The 24279-nt window shown below is 41.8% G+C and overlaps 1 protein-coding gene across 2 annotated transcripts in view; it reads left to right on the forward strand.

The window, feature by feature from the left end:
* LOC110529657 (ryanodine receptor 2) overlaps positions 1-22988 on the forward strand; it is a 92189-nt gene extending 69201 nt beyond the window's left edge. For both annotated transcript variants that reach the window (XM_021612105.2, XM_036985673.1), the window contains 22 exons: positions 3774-3847; positions 4284-4364; positions 4474-4562; positions 4708-4836; positions 5151-5255; positions 5425-5506; positions 5606-6936; positions 7165-7232; positions 7440-7572; positions 7698-7784; positions 7899-8123; positions 8629-8759; positions 9068-9110; positions 9301-9437; positions 11490-11550; positions 11738-11884; positions 11985-12119; positions 14336-14492; positions 14716-14780; positions 19130-19230; positions 22632-22683; positions 22796-22988. In XM_021612105.2, coding sequence (XP_021467780.2) covers positions 3774-3847; positions 4284-4364; positions 4474-4562; positions 4708-4836; positions 5151-5255; positions 5425-5506; positions 5606-6936; positions 7165-7232; positions 7440-7572; positions 7698-7784; positions 7899-8123; positions 8629-8759; positions 9068-9110; positions 9301-9437; positions 11490-11550; positions 11738-11884; positions 11985-12119; positions 14336-14492; positions 14716-14780; positions 19130-19230; positions 22632-22683; positions 22796-22891 — 3529 coding nt within the window. In that variant the 3' untranslated portion in view covers positions 22892-22988. The remainder of the gene's footprint in view (positions 1-3773; positions 3848-4283; positions 4365-4473; positions 4563-4707; positions 4837-5150; positions 5256-5424; positions 5507-5605; positions 6937-7164; positions 7233-7439; positions 7573-7697; positions 7785-7898; positions 8124-8628; positions 8760-9067; positions 9111-9300; positions 9438-11489; positions 11551-11737; positions 11885-11984; positions 12120-14335; positions 14493-14715; positions 14781-19129; positions 19231-22631; positions 22684-22795) is intronic.
* Positions 22989-24279: the final 1291 nt, after the last annotated feature.

Below are 24279 nucleotides of genomic sequence, written 5' to 3' on the forward strand. Positions count from 1 at the left end.
GGACCATGTTAGTTTGTTGGTGATGTGAACGCCAAGGAACTTGAAGCTCTCAACCTGCTCCACTACAGCCCCATCGTTGAGAATGTTGTCGGTGATCAGGCCTACCGCTGTCATCTGCAAACTTAATGATGGTGTTGGAGTCGTGCCTGGACATGCAGTCATGAGTGAACAGGGAGTATAGGAGGGGACTGAGCACGCACCCCTGAGGGGCTCCCGTGTTGAGGATCAGCGTGGAGGATGTGTTGTCACCTACCCTTACCACCTGGGGGTGGCCCGTCAGGAAGTCCAGGATCCGGTGGAAATTTGTCCTTTGGTCTGTCGTCCAAATTGGAGATTTTTGGTTCCAACCGCCGTGTCTTTGTGAGACGCGGTGTGGGTGAATGGATGTAAAAATAAAAATAAAGAAAAATCCTTAAATGTTCTAAAATTTTTAACCGGTATATATATACTATATATATACTACCAGTCAAAGGTTTTAGAACATTCAAAGTGTTTTCTTTATTTTGTTGCATTACAACGTGTAATTTAAATGTATTTTTATTTGGATTTCATGTAATGTACATACACAAAATAGTCCAAATTGGTGAAGTGAAGTAAAAAAAAAAACATCTTGTTTCAAAAAATTCAAAAACAAATAAAAAACGGAAAAGTGATGCTTGCATATCTATTCACCCCCTTTGCTATGAAGCCCCTAAATAAGATCTGGTGCAACCAATTACCTTCGGAAGTCACATAATTAGTTAGATTGCACACAGGTGAACTTTATTTAAGTGTCACATGATCTCAGTATATGTACACGTGTTCTGAAAGGCCCCAGAGTCTGCAACACCACCAAGCAAGGGGCACTATGAAGACCAAGGAGCTCTTCAAACAGTTCAGGGACAAAGTTGTGGAGAAGTACAGATCAGGGTTGGGTTATAAAAAATATCTGAAACTTTGAACATCCCACAGGCACCATTAAATCCACTATTAAAACATGGGAAGAATATGGCACCACAACAAACCTGCCAAGAGAGGGCCGCCCACCAAAACTCGCAGACTAGGCAAGGAGGGCATTAATCAGAGGGGCAACAAAGAGACCAAAGATAACCCTGAAGGAGTTGCAATGCTCCACGGCGGAGATTGGAGTGTCTGCCCATAGGACCACTTTTAGCCATATACTCCACAGAGCTGGGCTTTACGGGAGAGTGGCCAGAAAAAAAGCCATTGCTTAAAGAAAAAAATAAGCAAGCACGTTTGGTGTTCACCAAAAGGCATATGGGAGACTCCCCAAACATATAGAAGAAGGTACTCTGGTCAGATGAGACTAAAATTGAGCTTTTTGGCCATCAAGGAAAGCGCTGTCTGGTTCAAACCCAACACCTCTCATCACACCGAGAATACCATCCCCACAGTGAAGCAGGGTGGTGGCAGCATCTTGCTGTGGGGATGTTTTTCATCGGCAGGGACTGGGAAACTGGTCAGAATTGAAGGAATGATGGATGGTGCTAAATACATGGAAACTCTTGAGGGAAACCTGTTTGTGTTCCAGAGATTTGAGACTGGGACGGATATTCACCTTCCAGCAGGACAATGATCCTAAGCATACTGCTAATGCAACACTCGAGTGGTTTAAGGGGAAACATTTAAATGTCTTGGAATGGCCTAGTCAATGCCCAGACCTCAATCCAATTGAGAATCTGTGGTATGACTTTTTTAGATTGCTGTACACCAGCAGAACCCATCCATCTTGAAGGAGCTGGAGCAGTTTTGCCATGAGGAATGGGCAAACGTCCCAGTGGCTAGATGTGCCAAGTTTATAGAGACATACCCCATGAGACTTGCAGCTGTAATTGCTGCAAAAGTTGGCTCTACAAAGTATTTGACTTTGGGGGGGTGAATAGTTATGCACGCTCAAGTCTTCTGTTTTTTTTGTCTTATTTCTTATTTGTTTCACAATAAAAAATATTTTGCATCTTCAAAGTGGTAGGCATGTTGTGCAAATCAAATGATACAAAAATCCATTTTAATTCCAAGTTGTAAGGCAACAAAATAGGAAGTATGCCAAGGTGGGTGAATACTTTCGCAAGCCACTGGAAATATACAGTACCAGTCAAGTGTTCTACATTGTAGAATAATAGTGAAGATATCAAAACTATGAAATAACACATATGGAATCATGTAGTAACCATAAAATGTGTTAAACACATCAACATATATTTTATAATTGAGTCTTCAAATAGCCACCCTCTGCCTTGATGACAGCTTTGCACACACTTGGTATTCTCTCATCCAGCTTTACCTGGAATGCATTTCCAACAGTCTTGAAGGAGTTCCCACATATGCTGAGCATTTGTTGGATGCTTTTCCTTCACTCTGCTGTCCAACTCATCCCAAACCATCAGAATGCTGTGGTTGCCATGATGGTTGAGTATGCCTTGAATTCTAAATAAATCACTGACAGTGTCACCAGCAAAGCATCCCAACGCCATCACATCTCCTACACCATGCTTCACGGTGGGAACCACACATGCAGAAATCATCCATTCACGTACTCTGCATCTCACAATGACACAGAGGTTTAAACCAAAAATCAAACATTTGGACTCCAGACCAAATGAAAGATTTCCACTGGTCCAATGTCCATTGCTCGTGTTTCTTGGCCCAAGCAAGTCTCTTCTTATTATTGGTGTCCTTTAGTAGTAGTTTCTTTGCAGGTATTCGACCATGAAGTTCTGATTTCACGCAGTCTCCTCTGAACAGTTAATGTTGAGATGGGTCTGTTACTTGAACTCTGAAGCATTTATTTGGGCTGAAATTTCCAAGGTTGGTAACTCTAATGAACTTATCCTCTGCTGATTGGCTCAAACAACTGATTTGCTCAAACGCATTAAGGAAAGAAATTCCACAAATTAGCTTTTAAGAAGCCACACCTGTTACTTGAAATGCATTCCAGGTGACTACCTCATGAAGCTGGTTGAGAGAATGCCAAGAGTGTGCAAAGCTGTCATCAAGGCAAAGGGTGGCTACTTTGAAGAACCTCAAACATAAAATATATTTAGATTAGTTTAACACTTTTTTTGGTTACTACATTATTCCATGTGTTATTTCATAGTTTTGATATCTTCACTATTATTCTACAATATAGAAAATAGTAAAAATAAAGATTAACCCTTGAATGAGTAGGTGTGTCCAAACATTTGACTGATACTGTATAAATATCGTAAGTTTTTCTCTTATGTCAGCCAATGACAGTCACTCAATTAGCCATGTCAGCTAACAATTTTTTTGTTTGATTGGTTGTTAGTCTTGTCAGCTATCTAAATTTGTAGTAATCAAGGCCGATAACTGACCGGGCACGCAGTGCACATGCCCAGGGGCCCTGACCTCCAGGTGGCCCCCATTGATTTGGTTAGTCATTCTCATTGAGATATCATATTAACATGGCATAAGTCATAGCGAAATGTGTAGAATTGCAAAAAAAAATCCTCTTCTCCCGTGGATTGTTTTTAAAAAATTGCATGAAATGTGTTGTAAAATTGCAAAATGTTCTCTCCGCCCCATAGCAAAATGTGTAGAACTGAAGCAAATGAGCATAAAATGTTGGGTGGCCACTAAAATGTTTTGCCGCAAGGTGTGGGACCCACAAAAGGCTCTGGGCTGGCCCTGTGTACATGGTAACATAATCCTCAATATCATCTGTCACAGAGGCTATACTTGGTGAACATGACAGGACTCACATGCAGGGACTGCTCTCATCCTCTTTACGTCTTTTGTTGTCTTTTCTGACTCAGTGTGCTGGATTTGAACGCGTTTGAGAGGCAGAAGAAAGCCGAAGGATTAGGGATGGTCATCGAGGAGAGCTCAGGTACATTATGGAAATGAAAAATCCACTGACCGCTAAGATCTGACTGCTGAAGTGAGTTAAGATTGAATGTAAAGAACCTTGGCTCTGATATGTACTCATGGGGCGGCAGGGTAGCCTAGTGGTTAGAGCGTTGGACTAGTAACCGGAAGGTTGCGAGTTCAAACCCCCGAGCTGACAAGGTACAAATCTGCACGCCCAATTTTTCAGTTTTTGATTTGTTAAAAAAGTTTGAAATATCCAATAAATGTCGTTCCACTTCATGATTGTGTCCCACTTGTTGTTGATTCTTCACAAAAAAAATACAGTTTTATATCTTTATGTTTGAAGCCTGAAATGTGGCAAAAGGTCGCAAAGTTCAAGGGGGCCGAATACTTTCGCAAGGCACTGTATCTATTTTCTTTCTCTCTCTCTCGCTCCCTCGCTCTCTCTCTCTCAGGGGAGAAGGTTATGCCTGACGAGAAGTTGACCTGTGATCTTTTTCGCTTCCTACAGCTCCTCTGTGAAGGACACAACTCAGGTGCTCACCCTTAACCGTTTTAACCACAGTGCACTTCTCTCTGTGTGTTATGGCAGAGTTGTGTTATTGGGCTGTTAAAAACTGATTACGATTGCAAATTGTCTCATAGATTTTCAGAATTATTTGAGAACACAAACAGGAAACAACACGACTGTGAACATCATTATATCCACTGTGGACTACCTTCTCAGAGTGCAGGTTAACAATTTGATCTACGAGACATTATCTGTATGATACATTTTGATTGATTTGGCCTGTAACCTGATTCAATATAATTTATAAGCCTTTTAAATATTTTGGTACTATCATGATTTGAATCTCCTTCCTACTAATATGTCTCCAGGAGTCGATAAGTGATTTCTACTGGTATTACTCTGGAAAGGATGTGATTGACGAACATGGCCAACGTAACTTCTCCAAGGCCATCAATGTGGCCAAACAGGTCTTCAACTCTCTCACAGAGTACATCCAGGTTGGTTGAGCCCAAGGTGCTGATTCATCCCACTGGGCACACACTGTTGAATCAACATTGTTTTCAACGTCATTTCAAGGAAATTACGTTGAACCAATGTGGAATAGACGTTGAATTGACATCTCTGCCCAGTGGGATGGGTGTAATTTTCTCCACTGAGAGGGTGACCCATTTCAAATGGTATTTCATGTATTTAAAGGTTGTGAATGTTGTTATTTGTGTTCTTACAGTATGTGTGTTTGTCTCAGTTCTGGCTATTGACAGTTTACCCAGCTGGGAAGCTAATTGGCTCATTGTATTACTATCCTCTCCAGGGGCCGTGTACTGGTAACCAGCAGAGTCTGGCCCACAGTCGCCTATGGGATGCAGTGGTGGGCTTTCTCCATGTCTTTGCTCACATGCAGATGAAGCTGTCTCAGGTCAGTGTAGTGTAGAACACAAGAGGTGGAGGACCAGGGTCAAGTAAAGAATGCATGTAGAGCTTAACAAGCTTTCCCTTTTTCCCAATGGGCCGTTTCTTTGTTTAGGTTTTTACACTTAATCAAACTAGTTGTTACATGGTTTGTTTTGGTGTTTTGTAATTTATAGGATTCCAGCCAAATTGAACTTCTGAAAGAATTGATGGATTTGCAAAAGGACATGGTTGTTATGTTGTTGTCCATGTTAGAAGGTAAGATTCAAACTAGTTGAGTTGTTTACATGGTGAATATATTTGTGAATTGCAATAGACAAAGCTAAACTTGTGAACTCATCTCACTTTCTTCTCTAGGTAATGTGGTAAATGGAACAATTGGCAAGCAGATGGTGGACATGTTGGTGGAATCATCTAGCAATGTTGAGATGATCCTAAAGTTCTTCGACATGTTCCTCAAACTCAAAGACCTGACATCCTCTGACGCATTCAAAGAGTATGATCACGACGGCGAAGGTCGCATCTCCAAAAAGGACTTCCAGAAGGCCATGGAGGCCTACAAGCGCTACTCTCAATCCGAGACCCAGTTCCTCCTCTCCTGCACGGAGACGGATGAAAACGAGCTCCTGGATTATGAGGCCTTCGTGGATCGCTTCCACGAGCCAGCCAAAGACATTGGCTTCAACATTGCTGTTCTCCTAACCAACCTGTCTGAGCACATGCCTTACGATTCACGTCTTGGTACCTTTCTGCAGCTTGCAGAGTGTGTTCTGAGCTACTTCCAGCCCTACCTGGGCCGTATTGAGATCCTTGGCAGTGGCAAGCGCATCGAGAGGGTCTACTTTGAGATCAGCGAGTCCAGCCGCACGCAGTGGGAGAAGCCTCAGGTCAAAGAGTCCAAGAGACAGTTCATATTTGACGTGGTCAATGAGGGCGACGGGAAAGAGAAGATGGAGATGTTTGTCAACTTCTGCGAAGACACCATCTTTGAGATGCAGCTGGCTGCCCAGATATCAGGGACAGACACTGGGGAGAGGGCCGCAGGCAAAGAGGCTGAAGAAGAGGAAGAAAAAGACAGGGGGAAGAATGACGAGGAGGAGTTGGAAAGATCCAAAATGAGATTTTTCTCCATGTCTACAATTTGGCTCATCGTCTTCGCTCTACCCTATGGCTTGATAATGCTGATGTCTATGCTCTCTGTGAAAGACCTGAAGAAGCATATTAAGAAGACAACTCTGAGAGATTTAGTCATGGTATTTGCTTCCTTCTTCCAGGCCATGATCATGGGTCTGGTCCACTTTGTCTGTTCTGTGGTTCGCTTCTTCTTATATGTACTGTATATTGTTTTTGTAAGTGGAGGACTCATAGAGGGGGCCAAGAAGATAAGGGTGTTCGACCTTTTTGGAGGCATCCTTGACCCCACACTCGATGAGGTTACAGGGGGGTCAGGGGGTTACAGGGAGAGGAGATACAGCACAAGGTCCTCCCGGGACGAGCTGAGGGGGATAGGCCAGTCAACAGTTTCCTCCAGTGACACCAATGTCCTGTCAGACATTTTCGGTCTGCGAGTGAGGAGAGAAGGAGGTCAATACAGACTAATGACTCATGACTTAACAGCCAGTCTGACTGACCTGTTCAACACAACCACTGGCCAACAATCCCCTGCTGAGCCCAATGGGAAACAACAGGTATTATTGCAGATTTTTGTGACTTGTCCTTCGTGAGCTAGATATGGCATGCTTGGTTTGTTGGTGCCGGAGAACCATGCTGTATTTATTCCATAAAATATTTCCCTTCCACATTTTGCTCAGTTTAGGTTGAAACCTGTTGACAGTTTGTCCAAACACTATTGTGTGATCGAGGTTAGTAATGTACTCTTGGGTCATGTTCAATGCATATCCTATTAATGGCTTCAGGTTGAAGGTGCCAGAGAAGGAGATAGTAAAGAAGGAGAAGACAAAGAGTCTGAGTTGGAGAAAGCAGAGTGAGTATTTTTCAAATTCACCTTTAAAGACCTGATTACATTCTGACTGTAATCCAGCCTCAGAATAACTTCAGGCAAATTGAAACTAAGAAAATTATTTAATATTTTGTTGTGTTAGCGTCATTTGTTTCCATCACAGGATGGAAACAAATAAATATAAAACAGTTTAGGTTGACTTTGAGCTGAAGTTTAAAACTGACTTTGCAGAAGGGAAGATTCTGAGAAGAAGGAGGCGAAGGCTAAACGGAGAGTTAGGATATGCTCCAGCAAACCTGAGGAGACAGAGCCTAAGGAATCAGCCTTCTGGGAAATGATAACCACTCACCAGAAGAGACTGTTGGTTAGAAACTCTCTATCACACAGATATATACACACACACACAGACACAGACACAGATACACACACAAACAGACACACACAAGTATTTTCTCCCTCCTCTGAATTTGACCATATCTCATTTCTCAGAATTACTTTGCGAGGAATTTCTACAACATGCGGATGCTGGCTTTGTTTGTTGCTTTCTCTATCAACTTCATTCTCCTTTTCTACAAGGTGAGTTACTGTGTGACTGCCAGTGCAAATATTTAAATGGACATTTTCGGCTGGTCTGTGAAATTGAATGACTGTCTCACTGTCCTTAACTGTCTCATTGCTACTGTGTCCCAGGTGTCATCATCTTCTGTAAGTGAGGAAGAGGAGAAGGTGGCAGTGCTATACGACAGCTCAGGGGACCTGGATGAAGAAGGCCCCTTGGTCAATGACAACACCTCAGGCAGTATGCAGTTTGTCCTGGAGGAGAGCACTGGTTACATGGAGCCCTCTCTCCGCTTCCTGTCCATCGCTCACACCCTCATCTCTTTCTGCTGTATCATTGGCTACTACTGCTTGAAGGTACAACAGCTCACAGGGAACAGACAGCCAATCAGTCCTCTGTGACAGTGCATACCAATGAGTGTTGCATCAATCTACATTACATCATATTCTGTCTTTAGTTTATAGTAGCTAGTAATTAGATGAGGGTTACACATCTTTGGTTTTCCAGCACCAACTACACTCTTAGAAAAAAAGGGTTCCAAAGGTTTTTTTTGGCTGTCCCCATAAGAGAACACTTTTTGGTTGCAGGTAGACCCCTTTTGGGTTCCGTGTAGAACCTTTTCTACAGAGGATTCGACCTGGAATCCAAAAGGGTTTTCCTATGGGGAACGTTTTGGTTCCAGGTAGAAAAAAAGGGTTCTCCTGTGGGGTCAGCCGAGGTACCCTTTAAGGTTCTAGATAGCATATATTTTCTAAGAGTGTAAGGAGAAAATGTAGTGCATTTTAAATGTGAGCTTTAAAGTAATAGTGTTTTTTCTACTTACTGTATCACTTTGTTGTTTGTGATTGGCTGCTACTGTAGGTCCCGCTGGTTATTTTTAAGCGGGAGAAAGACGTGTCGAGGAAGATGGAGTTTGACGGCCTCTATGTCACTGAGCAGCCACCTGATGAGGACATCAAAGGCCAATGGGACAGGCTTGTCATCACCACACAGTCAGTCCTCTCATAGGGCCTTTATAGCTGCTTAATAAACCCTGTCTATCGGCTAACAAGACATGGTTTAACTACAACACTCTAAAGTCCTACATTCATCTGATCTACAGTTCCGTGTAGTTCAGTGAGGGGCAGGCTGAATTCTGGAATGACATACAGAACCAGTTTGTCAGTGCATCACTGTGCATGCGCAGATCTCTCTCATAGACTCTCATAGACCATTACAACTTTTACTGTAGAACTCTTTGATTTATTCTACAAAACAATAAGTTGTGTTTTATGATTCTCGATTATGTTTTTTGTTTCAGATCATTTCCCAGTAATTACTGGGATAAATTTGTGAAAAGGAAGGTAGGTACTGTAGCCCTATTCACCTCACATGATTCTCTTTGTATAGTTGCGTCAGCGTCTACACATATATCACAGCACAGTCTAGTGTAATAAAAAGAGACTGGAGATCTATGAACCATGTAATGGCTTAAGCAATTATACTCTCTCCATAGCATTGTCGTTAAAGTCAATCACCCACCTTTCTCTTCAGGTGATGGACAAGTATGGGAAGTTTTATGGTTGTGACCGCATCAGTGAGCTGCTGGGGCTGGATAAGGCTGCTCTCGACTTCAGCTCTGAGGGACAAGAGAGGAGAAGGCCCAGGAGAGAGGGAGCCTGGACTGCTCTGTGAGTGGATATGTGTGATCCCTTAAATCCATGTACTGTTTACTGTACTATACTGTTCTGTACTGTACATACCTTCTGTGTGAGGCTAGAGTCTAGGTCTATCAGTCACTAACTTACATCGCTGAACTAAGTCGGCTGTAGCCACACCCTTCACTAGCCAGGAATAGATAGACGTGTTGGTTGTTTAGCATCAAAACCGACGCGTGCATAATTGTGGGGCAAAACAGACCGGGTTGGCTTAGATAGTTGACAACATGTAAACTATATTTCGTCTCCAATGTTTATTGAAAACATACATTTGCACAATGAGCACTTGTCTCTCAGATACATTGTTTCAGTTGTTGGTTAGCTAGCTAGCAAATTTTTGCCATATTAGCATAGATGTGATATGAGTCAAAATGTCTCCAAACAAGACATGGTATCAATAAGAACATAAAACTATCTGAAACGAGCCACCTATGATTCCCCACATGGCAACTTCTTGTCGTTGTTGCTAGCTATCTGACCGTTCAGAATCATAACACTACACGGACTTCTGCCTCAACAATGCGCACCCATCATTTTCGTGACATTGCCAGCCAACCCATCTATAGAATCCCCACAAATGTTTGTCTCTAAACTAAATAGAATATGTAATTGTTATTCTAGATACGCTTTAAGGATGTTTGGCTATTGTTATCCACCTCATGACTTCAACGACGGACACTTTACAAAGAAAACATGACCTTGTATTCAGCAGCACTTTGAGCATTATCGGCTAAAGCGACAGCACTGATGTCAGGCGTGGGTGTGTCTGTGTGTATTACTTACTTGAAGAAATGAGAATAAAACAGAAAATGTAGTACTTTACATTCTGAAGTGTCAGAAGGTGACAGAAGGTGGCAGTAATGTGCAGTTTGAATCAGGTTGTATTGCAATAATCCAATGTGTTTTGTAAATGGTAATGACAAATTATAAAACAGGACGTGTGAGTCCTTTTGGTTACATATCTGAGTAATATGTGGTTATTCAAACTCAAGGAGTTCTATGTAAGGAGTTAAGTACAATATACAGGTAACTGCCTAAATAAAAGAAACACCAACATAAATGAGCCGCCAGAACAGCTTCAATGCACCTTGGCATAGATTCTACAAGTGTCTGGAACTCTATTGGAGGCATGCGACACCATTATTTCACGAGAAATTCCATAATTTGGTGTTTTGTTGATGAAGAACACCGTCTCACGCGACACTCCAGAATCTCCCAAAAGTATTAAATTGGGTTGCGATCTGGTGACTGAGACATACATACACACACCCTTTAAACCCCCTATGCTCCTTTGAGACCCCTCAGATCTCTTCTAGCCATGGTAGCCAAAATAATGGGCAACTGGGTATTTTTATACATGACCCTAAGCATGATGGGATGTTAATTGCTTCCTAGGTTCTGGCCTTTCTAGGGAGTTTTTCCTAGCCACCGTGCTTCTACACCTGCATTGCTTGCTGTTTGGGGTTTTAGGCTGGGTTTCTGTACAGCACTTTGATATATCACCTGATGTAAGAAGGGCTATATAAATATTTGAATTGCTTAATTAACTCAGGAACAACACGTGTGGAAGCACCTGCTTTCAATATACTTTGTATCCCTCATTTACTCAAGTGTTCCTTTTATTATGGCAGTTACCCGCATGAAGAAAGCTAGTATGAGGGTTTGTGCTCAGGCTGGAATGAAAGGCGGCCGGTGCGTGGGAGAGAAAATATGTGTAGATATAATAAAGTACTCACTCTCAAAACCATGAAAAGGAATAAGGAGGCCGATATGCTCCGTTCCTTTTGAATTTTATATAGCACCTTGCACTCTCACTTTTTGTAGTATTTTGAGCATGAATTAAATCAGTGATATTATTTTTGCATTTCGGCCTCCTTGGGTTATTCCTTTTCATGGTTTTGAGAGTAAGTACTTTTTGAACTCTACAGTTACCTCTTATTTGTATTGAGGGTGTCCCCTTAAATTAAGAGACCAGACAGGGATGTATCCATGCCTAAGAAGACTGACTAGATATGTATGTTTCAGATTAAACTCCATTGATGTCAAGTATCAGGTGTGGAAACTAGGAGTAGTGTTCACTGACAACGTAAGTAAAGCAGACATTTACTTTATCGTCCTACTGTGTTGTATATATGATGATGACTCATCCTTACATATGTGTTTTATAGTCATTGTTTTCCATAGATAATAATGTAGACCATATGATGATAGCTGCTATAGTGTCTGTGATGTACCCAAGCTGTCTTCCTGTCTTATCTCGTGTGTGTACACAGTCCTTCCTGTACCTGGCATGGTATATGACCATGTCTGTCCTGGGCCACTATAATAACTTCTTCTTCGCTGCTCACCTGTTGGATATTGCCATGGGCTTTAAGACCCTTAGAACCATCCTGACCTCTGTTACCCACAATGGAAAACAGGTACAGTATAGGCAACTATAAAACCCTGTTGCCGTGTGGGGTGGGGGGGGGGGGGGTTTAGAGAATATTACATTTTCATAATGCTGTATATGTTTGTCAGTTGGTCCTGACTTTGGGGCTGCTGGCAGTGGTGGTGTATCTCTACACCGTGGTGGCCTTCAACTTCTTCCGCAAGTTCTACAACAAGAGTGAAGATGGAGTAGCTCTGGACATGAAATGTGACGACATGCTCACTGTGAGTTCAGCACATGTAGTAGCACATGCATGCAGACACACTGACACATAGTCTAAACTAGCCACGGAGTCTGAGAAGCCAAAGAGAAGGATTTCTGACAGTGATGCCCATAGTTGAGGTGAACATAGCCTTTGCCTTAATGCCCCTCTATATCCACCCTAGATTGATGGACACTTGGATTAAGATAACCCTCTCCAGCCTGAGCTGGGCTCTTTGTCTCACTGGGAATGAATTCTCCACTTTAATATGGTCTTGTCTGTTTTATTCCAATATGGATTTCACTGTCACTCACTCTGGACAGACAGACTTGTTATGCTTTAGAAATGCATTGCATTACAGTACAATACACCAGACTTGAAGGTTCACCAGTAATGTAAGTATGGCACGTATATACACTGCTCAAAAAAATTAAGGGAACACTAAAATAACACTTCCTAGATCTGAATGAATGAAATATTCTTATTAAATACTTTTTTCTTTACATAGTTGAATGTGCTGACAACAAAATCACACAAAAATTATCAATGGAAATCAAATTTATCAACCCATGGAAGTCTGGATTTGGAGTCACACTCAAAATTAAAGTGGAAAACCACACTACAGGCTGATCCAACTTTGATGTAATGTCCTTAAAACAAGTCAAAATGAGGCTCAGTAGTGTGTGTGGCCTCCACGTGCCTGTATGACCTCCCTACAACGCCTGGGCATGCTCCTGATTAGGTGGTGGATGGTCTCCCGAGGGATCTCCTCCCAGACCTGGACTAAAGCATCCGCCAACTCCTGGACAGTCTGTGGTGCAACGTGGCGTTGGTGGATGGAGCGAGACATGATGTCCCAGATGTGCTCAATTGGATTCAGGTCTGGGGAATGGGCGGGCCAGTCCATATTATCAATGCCTTCCTCTTGCAGGAACTGCTGACACACTCCAGCCACATGAGGTCTTGCATTGTCTTGCATTAGGAGGAACCCAGGGCCAACCGCACCAGCATATGGTCTCACAAGGGGTCTGAGGATCTCATCTCGGTACCTAATGGCAGTCAGGCTACCTCTGGCGAGCACATGGAGGGCTGTGCAGCCCCCCAAAGAAATGCCACCCTACACCATGACGGACCCACCGCCAAACCAGTCATGCTGGAGGATGTTGCAGGCAGCAGAACGTTCTCCACGGCGTCTCCAGACTCTATCACGTCTCTCACGTGCTCAGTGTGAACCTGCTTTCATCTGTGAAGAGCACAGGGCGCCAGTGGCGAATTTGCCAATCTTGGTGTTCTCTGGCAAATGCCAAACATCCTGCACGGTGTTGGGCTGTAAGCACAACCCCCACCTGTGGACGTCGGGCCCTCATACCACCCTCATGGAGTCTTTCTCTGACCGTTTGAGCAGACACGTGCACATTTGTGGCTTGCTGGAGGTCATTTTGCAGGGCTCTGGCAGTGCTCCTCCTGCTCCTCCTTGCACAAAGGCGGAGGTAGCGGTCCTGCTGCTGGGTTGTTGCCCTCCTACGGCCTCCTCCACGTCTCCTGATGTACTGGCCTGTCTCCTGGTAGCACCTCCATGCTCTGGACACTACGCTGACAGACACAGCAAACCTTCTTGCCACAGCTCGCATTGATGTGTCATCCTGGATGATCTGCACTACCTGAGCCACTTGTGTGGGTTGTAGACTCCATCTCATGCTACCACTAGAGTGAAAGCACCGCCAGCATTCAAAAGTGACCAAAACATCAGCCAGGAAGCATAGGAACTGAGAAGTGGCCTGGTCACCACCTGCAGAACCGTTCCTTTATTGGGGGTGTCTTGCTAAATGCCTATAATTTCCACCTGTTGTCTATTCCATTTGCACAACAGCATGTGACATTTGTTGTCAATCAGTGTTGCTTCCTAAGTGGACAGTTTGATTTCACAGAAGTGTGATTGACTTGGAGTTACATTGTGTTGTTTAAAGTGTTCCCTTTATTTTTTTGAGCAGTGTATAACATTCTATTGGTTGCAATAATTTAGTAATAGTAATTTAAATGGAAAAATTCGAAGTTTTGAATCCAGCATTGTTTTGCGTATCAATTCATAAACCATGTGCCATGGAATGGGTAAACGACATGTTTAGTTAAAGAATAAGACTGCTCAACTCGTTCACAATAAGAGCTGTGAATGCCCCATGGACTACACCAGCAATGTTAAGTAGCAAAGTCAATTGGCTACTCCTCCTTGTTCTCCAGTGCTATATGTTCCACATGTATGTGGGAGTGAGAGCGGGGGGTGGAATCGGTGATGAGATTGAGGACCCGGCCGGGGACGAGTTTGAGGTGGTCAGGATCATCTTTGATATCACCTTCTTCTTCTTCGTCATCGTCATCCTCCTGGCCATCATTCAGGGTGAGAAAGAATGTAGACGCTACACACACACACATTCTTCTCCGTTATTCACCAGTGGGTCAGATAGATTTGTCAGTCTTTATGAATATTTCATATGTTATTGAGAATAGAGCAATGCTAATGTATCTGTTTATCCCTCCAGTGTCTTAAAGTTCTCCTGTAACCTGTCAGTTAATCATGCACAAATACTTGTGACACCAACACTCAAGTCTGTTTCCTGTAGGTTTGATAATTGATGCTTTTGGGGAGCTCCGTGACCAGCAGGAGCAGGTGAAAGAGGACATGGAGGTGAGATAAGTTACGTGCTTTCTTTAAAACATTCACACACACCTATGTAATTATTTGAAGAACCTACCGCACCTGTAATTCTCTCTTTCAAACATTTCCTAAAACATTATCTGTAAAAGTGACTTATCAAAGGAAGTTATCCTTACCCTACCCTAGTGCACTTTTGAGTGCGGTAACAATATTGGTTTTGCCATATGTTATCTTGAGGTCAACTCTAATCAGTGTGTAAATTGATGAGACTGTGGCTCATGTTTTAAGCGGATTCAGAGAGTGTTGTCAGAGCATGTTATTCAATCAGTAGTCTTAATGAGGATACACTTATCTCTAATGAGATGGAGATAATTAGACCATGTTTTGAAAAAAAGTTGTAAATTGCATATGCAGATAACCTGGGCTGTGGTTTATCAGAAAATACATATTTTCATCCCTATACGTCTTGAAATTGAAAGAGATGGGAACCTTTTAGAGACAACACTCAGATGCATGTGCACGTGCACACACCACTTTAAGGAATAATGTGTTCTGAAAGTCGGAGAGTTTATTTGCTGCATAATGACTTGATCTTGTGAAATGCAAATGTGTTAATTTCATAATATGATTACTAGGGCTGTCAAATGAAGAAAATAAATGTAGTCAAGTCCCGTGTGGCTCAGACGGTACAGCATGGCACTTGCAACACCATAGTTGTGGGTTCGATTCCCATGGGGGACCAGTACAAACCAAAAAAATATGAAACTGTATCCACTCACTACTACGTTGCTCTGGATAAGTGTGTCTCGTAAAATGTTAATTGTCAGATGTGCTGTGATTAATCGCGTTGTTGAGAAGCACACTTTAACCTCAATGTCAATTTGTTTTTACATCGCATTGTAGATTTTAGGTAGAAACAGTGCCTTCAGAAAGTATTCAGACCCCTTGACTTTTTCCACATTTTGGTACGTTAGAGCCTTGTACTAAAATTGATTAACCTCTAGCGACGAGCAATCCCGAATCCGGGATCGTAATTATAGCCTCAAGCTCATTAGCATAACGCAACGTTAACTATTCATGAAAATCGCAAATGAAAATGAAATAAATATATTGGTTCTCAAGCTTAGCCTTTTGTTAACAACAATGTCATCTCAGATTTTCAAAATATGCTTTTCAACCATAGCTAAACAAGCATTTGTGTAAGAGTATATATAGCTAGCATAGCATTAAGCCTAGCATTCAGCAGGCAACATTTTCACAAAAACAAGAAAAGCATTCAAATAAAATCAATTACCTTTGAAGAACTTCAGATGTTTTCAATGAGGAGACTCTCAGTTAGATAGCAAATGTTCAGTTTTTCCAAAAATATTATTTGTGTATGAGAAATCGCTCCGTTTTGTTCATCAAGTTTGGCTAAGAAAAAAACCTGAAAATTCAGTCATTATAACGCCAAACTTTTTTCCAAATTAACTCCATAATATCGGCAGAAACATGGCAAACGTTGTTTAGAATCAATCCTCAAGGTGTTTTTCACATATCTATTCGATGATATATCATTCGTGGAAGTTTGGTTTCTCCTCTGAACCACATGGAAAAACGCATGCAGCTGGAGATTACGCAATAATTTCGACGGGGGACACCAAGCGGACACCTGGTAAATGTAGTCTCTTATGGTCAATCTTCCAATGATATGCCTACAAATACGTCACAATGCTGCAGACACCTTGGGGAAACGACAGAAAGTGTAGGCTCATTCCTTGCGCATTCACAGCCATATAAGGAGACATTGGAACAAAGCGCATTCAAAATCTGGGGCATTTCCTGTTTGAAATTTCATCTTGGTTTCGCCTGTAGCATCAGTTCTGTGGCACTCACAGATAATATCTTTGCAGATTTGGAAACGTCAGAGTGTTTTCTTTCCAAAGCTGTCAATTATATGCATAGTCGAGCATCTTTTCGTGACAAAATATCTTGTTTAAAACGGGAACGTTTTTCATCCAAAAATTTTAATAGCGCCCCCTAATGCATAACTGGTTAAATCATTTTTTCCCCTCATCAATCTACAAACAATACCCCATAATGATAAAGCAAAAACAGTTTTTTATACATTTTTGTATTCAGACCCTTGACTCAGTATTTTATTGAAGCACCTTTGGCAGCAATTACAGCATCGAGTCTTCTTGGGTATGATGCTACAAGCTTGGCACAGCTATATTTGGGGAGTTTCTCCCATACTTCTCTGCAGATCCTCTAAAGCTTTGTCAAGTTGCATGTACAGTGTCGCTGCACAGCTATTTTCAGATCTCTCCAGAGATGTTCGAACGGGTTCAAGTCCGGGCTCTGGCTGGGCCACTCAAGGACATTGAGACTTGTTCCAAAGCCACTCCTGCGTTGTCTTGGCTGTGTGCTTAGGGTTGTTGTCCTGTTGGAAGGTGAACCTTCCCCCCCAGTCTGAGGTCCTGAACACTCTGGAGCAGGTTTTCATCAAGGATCTCTCTATACTTTGCTCCTTTCATCTCCCTCGATCCTGACTAGTCTCCCAGTCCTTGCCGCTGAAAAACATCCCCACAGCATGATGGTGCCACCACCATGCTTCATCGTAGGGATGGTGCCAGTTTTCCTCCAGACACAACTCATGGCATTCAGGCCAAAGAGTTCAATCTTGGTTTCATTAGAACAGAGAGTCTTTAGGTGACTTTTGGCAAACTCAAAACAGGCTGTCATGTGCCTTTTACTGAGGAGTGGCTTCTGTCTGGCCACTCTACCATAAAGGCCTGATTGGTGGAGTGCTGCAGTGATGGTTGTCTTTCTCGAGGGTTCTCCCATTTTCACAGAGGATTTCTAGAGCTCTGTCAGAGTGATACCTCCCTGACCAAGGCCCTTCTCACACGATTGCTCAGTTTGGCCGGTAGTTTACAGTCTAGCCAGACACCTAGGTACTTATAGATGTCCACATATTCTAGGTCGGAACCATCCAGGGTGGTGATGCTAGTCGGGCATGCGGGTGCAGGCAGCGAACGGTTGAAAAGCATGCATTTGGTTTTACTAGCGTTTAAGAGCAGTTGGAGGCCACGGAAGGAGTGTTGTATGGCATTGAAGCTCGTTTGGAGGTTAGATAGCACAGTGTCCAAGGATGGGCCGGAAGTATACAGAATGCTGTCGTCTGCGTAGAGGTGGATCAGGGAATCGCCCGCAGCAAGAGCAACATCATTGATATATACAGAGAAAAGAGTCGGCCCGAGAATTGAACTCTGTGGCACCCCCAGAGACTGCCAGAAATGGTACCAAGAAAATGCATATCCTTGCTTCAGGGCCTTAGCTACAGGCAGTTAGATTTGGGTATGTCATTTTAGACAACATTTTAAAAATGGGGCGGATTCTTCTGGAAGGTTCTCCCGTCTCCACAGTGGAACTCGGCGGGTTCTTGGCCAACGCCCTTCTTCCCTGATTGCTCAGTTTGGCCGGGTGGCCAGCTCTAGGAAGAGTCTTGGTGGTTCTAAACTTCTTCAACTTAAGAATGATGGAGGCCACTCTGTTCTTGGGGACCTTCAATGCTGCAGACATTTTTTGTACCCATCCCCAGATTGGTGCATCGACACAATCCTGTCTCGGAGCTCTACGGACAATTCCTTTGACTTCATGGCTTGGTTTTTGCTCTGACATGCACTTTCAACTGTGGAACCTTATATAGACAGGGGTGTGCTTTTCCAAATCATGTCCAATCAATTGAATTTACCACAGGTGGACTCCAATCCAGTTGTATAAACATCTCAAGGATGATTAATTGAAACAGGATGCGCCTGAGCTCAATTTTGAGTCTCATAGCAAAGGGTCTGAATACTTATGCATATAAGGTATTTCTGTTATGTATTTTTAATACATTTGCAAACATTTCTAAAAACCTGTTTTTGCTTTGTCGTTACTGGGTGTTGTATGTTGATTTAATTCAGATTTTTTTTGTATTTAATCCATTTTAGAATAAGGCTGCAATGTAACAAAATGTGGAAAAATACTCTGAATATTTCCCAAAGGCACTGCAGATTATGTATTTTGGATGTTTTCAGTGTATTTTCAATTATTTCAAAAAATTGTGCACTAAAATTACAAAAACGTTAACTCGAGTTAACTGATTAACAGCCCTAATGATTACCCAGTCTACAATGAATGACCTTTTACAATATTACAAATTACTTCTAGTATACAGTACGCATGAAAACAACTAAAACAGAGTTAGAATTAGGGGAATGCATTCACTATCTTTAACACAATAAGTACTTGTCTTGTTGCTTGTCTCTTTATGTTATTCACATGGAACAATATGCATGTGCTATAAATGTGTTATGTAAATGTGAGATACCTCTCTCTTTATTCCCTGTAAGACCAAGTGTTTCATCTGTGGAATCGGGAATGACTACTTGGACAATGTGCCCCATGGATTCGAAACACACACTCTGCAGGAACACAACCTGGCCAACTATCTGTGAGTTGATACCTGCGGTCTAGTTTCACGGATATGTAACACTTTACTTAAATAAACCTGCCATCTGTAGCGTCATGTGCCTGACGTCTAGGCTTTGGACTAACATGCTTGCAACACTGCCATTCCACAATCACAGGAATGACATGCCTGTCATATGATGATTGCTGACATATCATACCTCTTCCTTACACAACTTGTTAAGCAGAATATTTTCTTCTAGTATTTTTTTTAAAACTTTTGTGTGAAATTAGGTAATTGCTTGTCATGTACTTCCATCAGATATTTTTACAGGTGTAATGTAGTTTTGTAGGCAGTAATATGTACATGATTAGGTATAGCCGTTTAAAAGATCTGCTCTGATTAGTCAATGATTGAAGGAATCATTATCATGTCCACATTTGATTGCATCTCAATTCATGTGGAGCTTCACTTGTCCAACAGGAAATGTACAGTGGGGCAAAAAAGTATTTAGTCAGCCACCAATTGTGCAAGTTCTCCCACTGAAAAAGATGAGAGAGGCCTGTAATTTTCATCATAGGTACACTTCAACTATGACAGACAAAATGAGAACAAAAAATCCAGAAAATCACATTGTAGGATTTTTAATGAATTTATTTGCAAATTATGGTGGAAAATAAGTATTTGGTCAATAACAAAAGTGTATCTCAATACGTTTCTGTAAGTCTTCACAAGGTTTTCACACACTGTTGCTGGTATTTTGGCCCATTCCTCCATGCAGATCTCCTCTAGAGCAGTGATGTTTTGGGGCTGTTGCTGGGCAACACAGACTTTCAACTCCCTCCAAAGATTTTCTATGGGGTTGAGATCTGGAGACTGGCTAGGCCACTCCAGGACCTTGAAATGCTTCTTACGAAGCCACTCTTTCATTGCCCCGGCGGTGTGTTTGGGATCATTGTCATGCTGAATGACCCAGCCACGTTTCATCTTCAATGCCCTTGCTGATGGAAGGAGGTTTTCACTCAAAATCTCACGATACATGGCCCATTCATTCTTTCCTTTACACGGATCAGTCATCCTGGTCCCTTTGCAGATGTTTCCACCCCCATGCTTCACAGTAGGTATGGTGTTCTTTGGATGCAACTCAGCATTCTTTGTCCTCCAAACACGACGAGTTGAGTTTTTACCAAAAAGTTATATTTTGGTTTCATCTGACCATATGACATTCTCCCAATCTTCTTCTGGATCATCCAAATGCTCTCTAGCAAACTTCAGACGGGCCTGGACATGTACTGGCTTAAGCAGGAGGACACGTCTGCTGCAGGATTTGAGTCCCTGGCGGCGTAGTGTGTTACTGATGCTAGGCTTTGTTACTTTGGTCCCAGCTCTCTGCAGGTCATTCACTAGGTCCCCCCGTGTGGTTCTGGGATTTTTGCTTGTGATCATTTTGACCCCACGGGGTGAGATCTTGCGTGGAGACCCAGATCGAGGGAGATTTTCAGTGGTCTTGTATGGCTGACTAAATACTTTTTTGCCCCACTGTATATAGATGTCAATATATACTATTACATTAAATGTGGTGCTCAATGCTTAAATGGCCACTCTTAGCTCTCTTCAACAGTTTATTACTAATGTCAATATTAATGACCCATTTCATTATTTTGGGTGTTTTATTTTAGCACTATTGGTTGATATGCATCTCTAATCATGTAAGCTGAGACTTATTATTTTATTATGAGTTGGAAATCACTGACATCGTTATAATTGGCGAGTCAATTATACCGGCCTCCCCATTCAAAATTAGACAATACGTCCACAGTAGTTTACTAAGGCCAGCTAACATTGCATGTGGTTATGTAACAGTCATCTCTGTGCTTAGCAGTATTGCTTCCTTGCTCACAATATCCTTGCCAGTACTTGTGCTCATGCTAGTAATGCGCGGGTTGACTCGTAAAGTTAACGTCAATCCACAGGGGCAAAAAGGACAATGTCGGAGTTTCATTCAATAGGAGAAAAGCTGTGAAATGGAAAGTTGTAAATAAAGAGAAGGGAGGGACAGAAAAGTAATGTTTGGGAAAGATTTTGAAGTGGTAAAAGAGGATGATAGCGGGTATGTTGTGTGATGATTGTGAGGCGCTATACAAATTCAACAGTCACAAGACAGAGATTTCAAATAGGCTTATGGCACGTCAAGGGAATTGTAGCCTACTCTTCAAATGGGTTAAATGGAAACTGAAATCTGGACACTGACTTAGAGCTCTCGACGTGACAATATTCCCGCCACAATGGCAGTCATGATGGCAGTCAAATTCCCTGTTATTGTTGGTCACGGTAATCACATCTAAAACTGTGCAAATTAATGGCGCTGATGGGTAGCCTACCCAACTTGCTAACGGCCCTCACTAATGGCCTGGCAGTCCCTCTAATCACTCTAAACACTTCATGAATGCTAGGGATTTTTTACATTTATTCTATTTTAGAATAAGGCTATAACGTAACAACGTGGAAAGAAAAAGAGTGTAGAGGTGCTTTATAAGCATCATAAAAACTGTTAATATTTCAACTCCATAAAATATGCATCCAAGCCAAACTGAAACCTTATCAGAAACATGTTAGGTTTTCCTAGCTTTTTATTTCGTTACATTCGGTCAAACTGATGTCATTTGGGAATTTTGTAAAGAAAAGTTATTGCATTTTCTCCACGGTCCCTAAGCTCCTCAAAAAAAGCAGAGATGACAGAGAACTTTACCGTTGCAACTAGATTTAAGCATTCATTCTATCATTTCTGACATTATTCTGGTGAGCAACAGTTTATTTAGTGTTCTAGGACAACATATAATGACAGAAAGGAAGCTGCATGTATCTAATTATAGACAAATACCCTACCAATGTATAAACATGAACTAAATCAGACAAAAAAAATCCTGCACCCCCTGTCAATTTTTCCCCCGCTGTCTCTGACTGAAGCCTACAAGGCATTTTTGTATATTAGTGGGTTAGGGTTGGTTGCGGGCCTCGGAGTTTCACTTTATCACATAAAGTCGGGCGGATGGGTTATTAGCGGTTGCAGGTGAACAAACAGCTGACCCGCACACCACTAGCTCAAGCCTTCTGCCTCACCAACACGTGACTGTGCTGCTTTAGAACCTACTAACTAGTTGCCAACTAAAAAGGATTACATTCATTGGCGCCATTTCAAGCTGTGGGGTGAGTTTATCCGGTACGATCTGACGCCGTTACACTTACTGTTAATGTGTACTGTAACTTTCAACATGTGTTTTGCTACGTATAGCGTACATTTTCAATAGAGTAGAATGAGATTCCATTTCTTTGTTGTGAAAGCCTCAACCCTGTTTCCAAATCGACCATGTTCTACTGCCTGTAACAGTCACATGTTGGTAGGAGTTTCTCAATGTGTCTCTCAACCTGTTCTCTCCTGACAGATTCTTTGTGATGTACCTCATTAACAAAGATGAAACAGAACACACGGGCCAGGTAATACTGCTGATATCCACCTATTCTGTGCATAAAGTTACATGAAAGATCATGATGTAGCCTAATATATGAATTCATGTTGCCCTTGACACTGTTGACTTGTCCTTGACAGGAATCCTACGTATGGAAAATGTACCAGGAGCGATGCTGGGAATTCTTTCCTGTCGGTGACTGTTTCCGTAAACAATATGAAGACCAGCTCTGCTGAAGGGATGAGGGATATCTGATGTGTCATGATAACATCATCATATAGGATGACACGGTGCCTTCAGAAAGTATTCACACCCCTGGACTTTTTCCACATTTTGTTGTCACAGCCCAAATGTTATATTGATTACATTTAGATTTTGTGTCACTGGCCTATACACACTAATGTAGAAGTCTAATTATGTTTTTCAACATTTTTACACATTAATTACAAATGAAAAGCTGAAATGTCTTGAGTCAATAAGTATTCAACCCCTTTCTTAAGGCAAGCCTAAATAAGTTCAGGAGTGAAAATGTGCTTAACAAGTCACATAATAAGTTCCATGGACTCAGTCTGTGTGCAACAACATTTTTGAATGACTACCTCAGCTCTGTACCAAACACATACAATTATCTGTAAGGCCCCTCATTCGAGCAGTGAATTTCAAGCACAGATTCAACTGCAAAGAAGGGCACCTATTGGTAGATGGATGAACATTTAATATCCTTTTGAGCAGGGTGAAGTCATTACCGTTTGGATTGTGTATCAATACACCCAGTCACCAAAAATATACAGGCATCCTTCCTAACTAAGTTGCCGGAGAGGAAGGAAACCGCTCAGGGATTTCACCATGAGGCCAATGGTAACTTTAAAACAGTTACAGAATTGTGGCAAAAAAATGTACTTTATGTCCAGAAAACAAAAGTGTTATGTTTGGGGCAAGTCCAACATAACACATCACTGAGTACCACTCTTTATATTTTCAAGCATGTTGGTGGCTGCATCATGTTATGGGTATGCTCATCGGCAAGGACTATGGAGTTTTTTATGATACAAAGAAACAGAATAGAGCTAAGCAAAGGAAGGTTTTGTCCTGTTATTGACCTAGTTACAGTTTTGACTTAAATCTACTTGAAAATCTATGGCAAGACCTGAAAATGGTTGTCTAGCAATGATCAACAACCAATTTGACAGCTTGAGGAATTAAAAAATAGTAAATGGCAAATGTTGCACAATCCAGGTGTGGAAAGGTTTTAGAGACTTACCCAGAACGACTCACAGCCGTAATCGATGCCAAAGGTGACTCAGGAGTGTGAATTCTTATGTAAATTTGATATTTCAAAACATTTGCTAACATTTCTATAAAAAAAACATGTTTTCACTTTGTCATTATGGATTATTGTGTGTACATGTGTGAGAAACATATATTTAATCAATTTTGAATTCAGGCTGTAACAACAAAATGTGGAATAAGTCAAGGGGTATGAATACTTTCTGAAGGCACTTTGGAATGAGTCACAAACTCACCTTAAATATGGTATGCACTGAAGTCAACTACTGAATATTATCAACTGGGTGGTTTGAGCTCTGAATGCTGATTGGCTGACAGCTGTGGTATATTTTATTTT

This window comes from Oncorhynchus mykiss, chromosome 1 (assembly GCF_013265735.2).
Source record: "Oncorhynchus mykiss isolate Arlee chromosome 1, USDA_OmykA_1.1, whole genome shotgun sequence".
In the NCBI taxonomy this organism is placed as follows: Eukaryota; Metazoa; Chordata; class Actinopteri; order Salmoniformes; family Salmonidae; genus Oncorhynchus; species Oncorhynchus mykiss.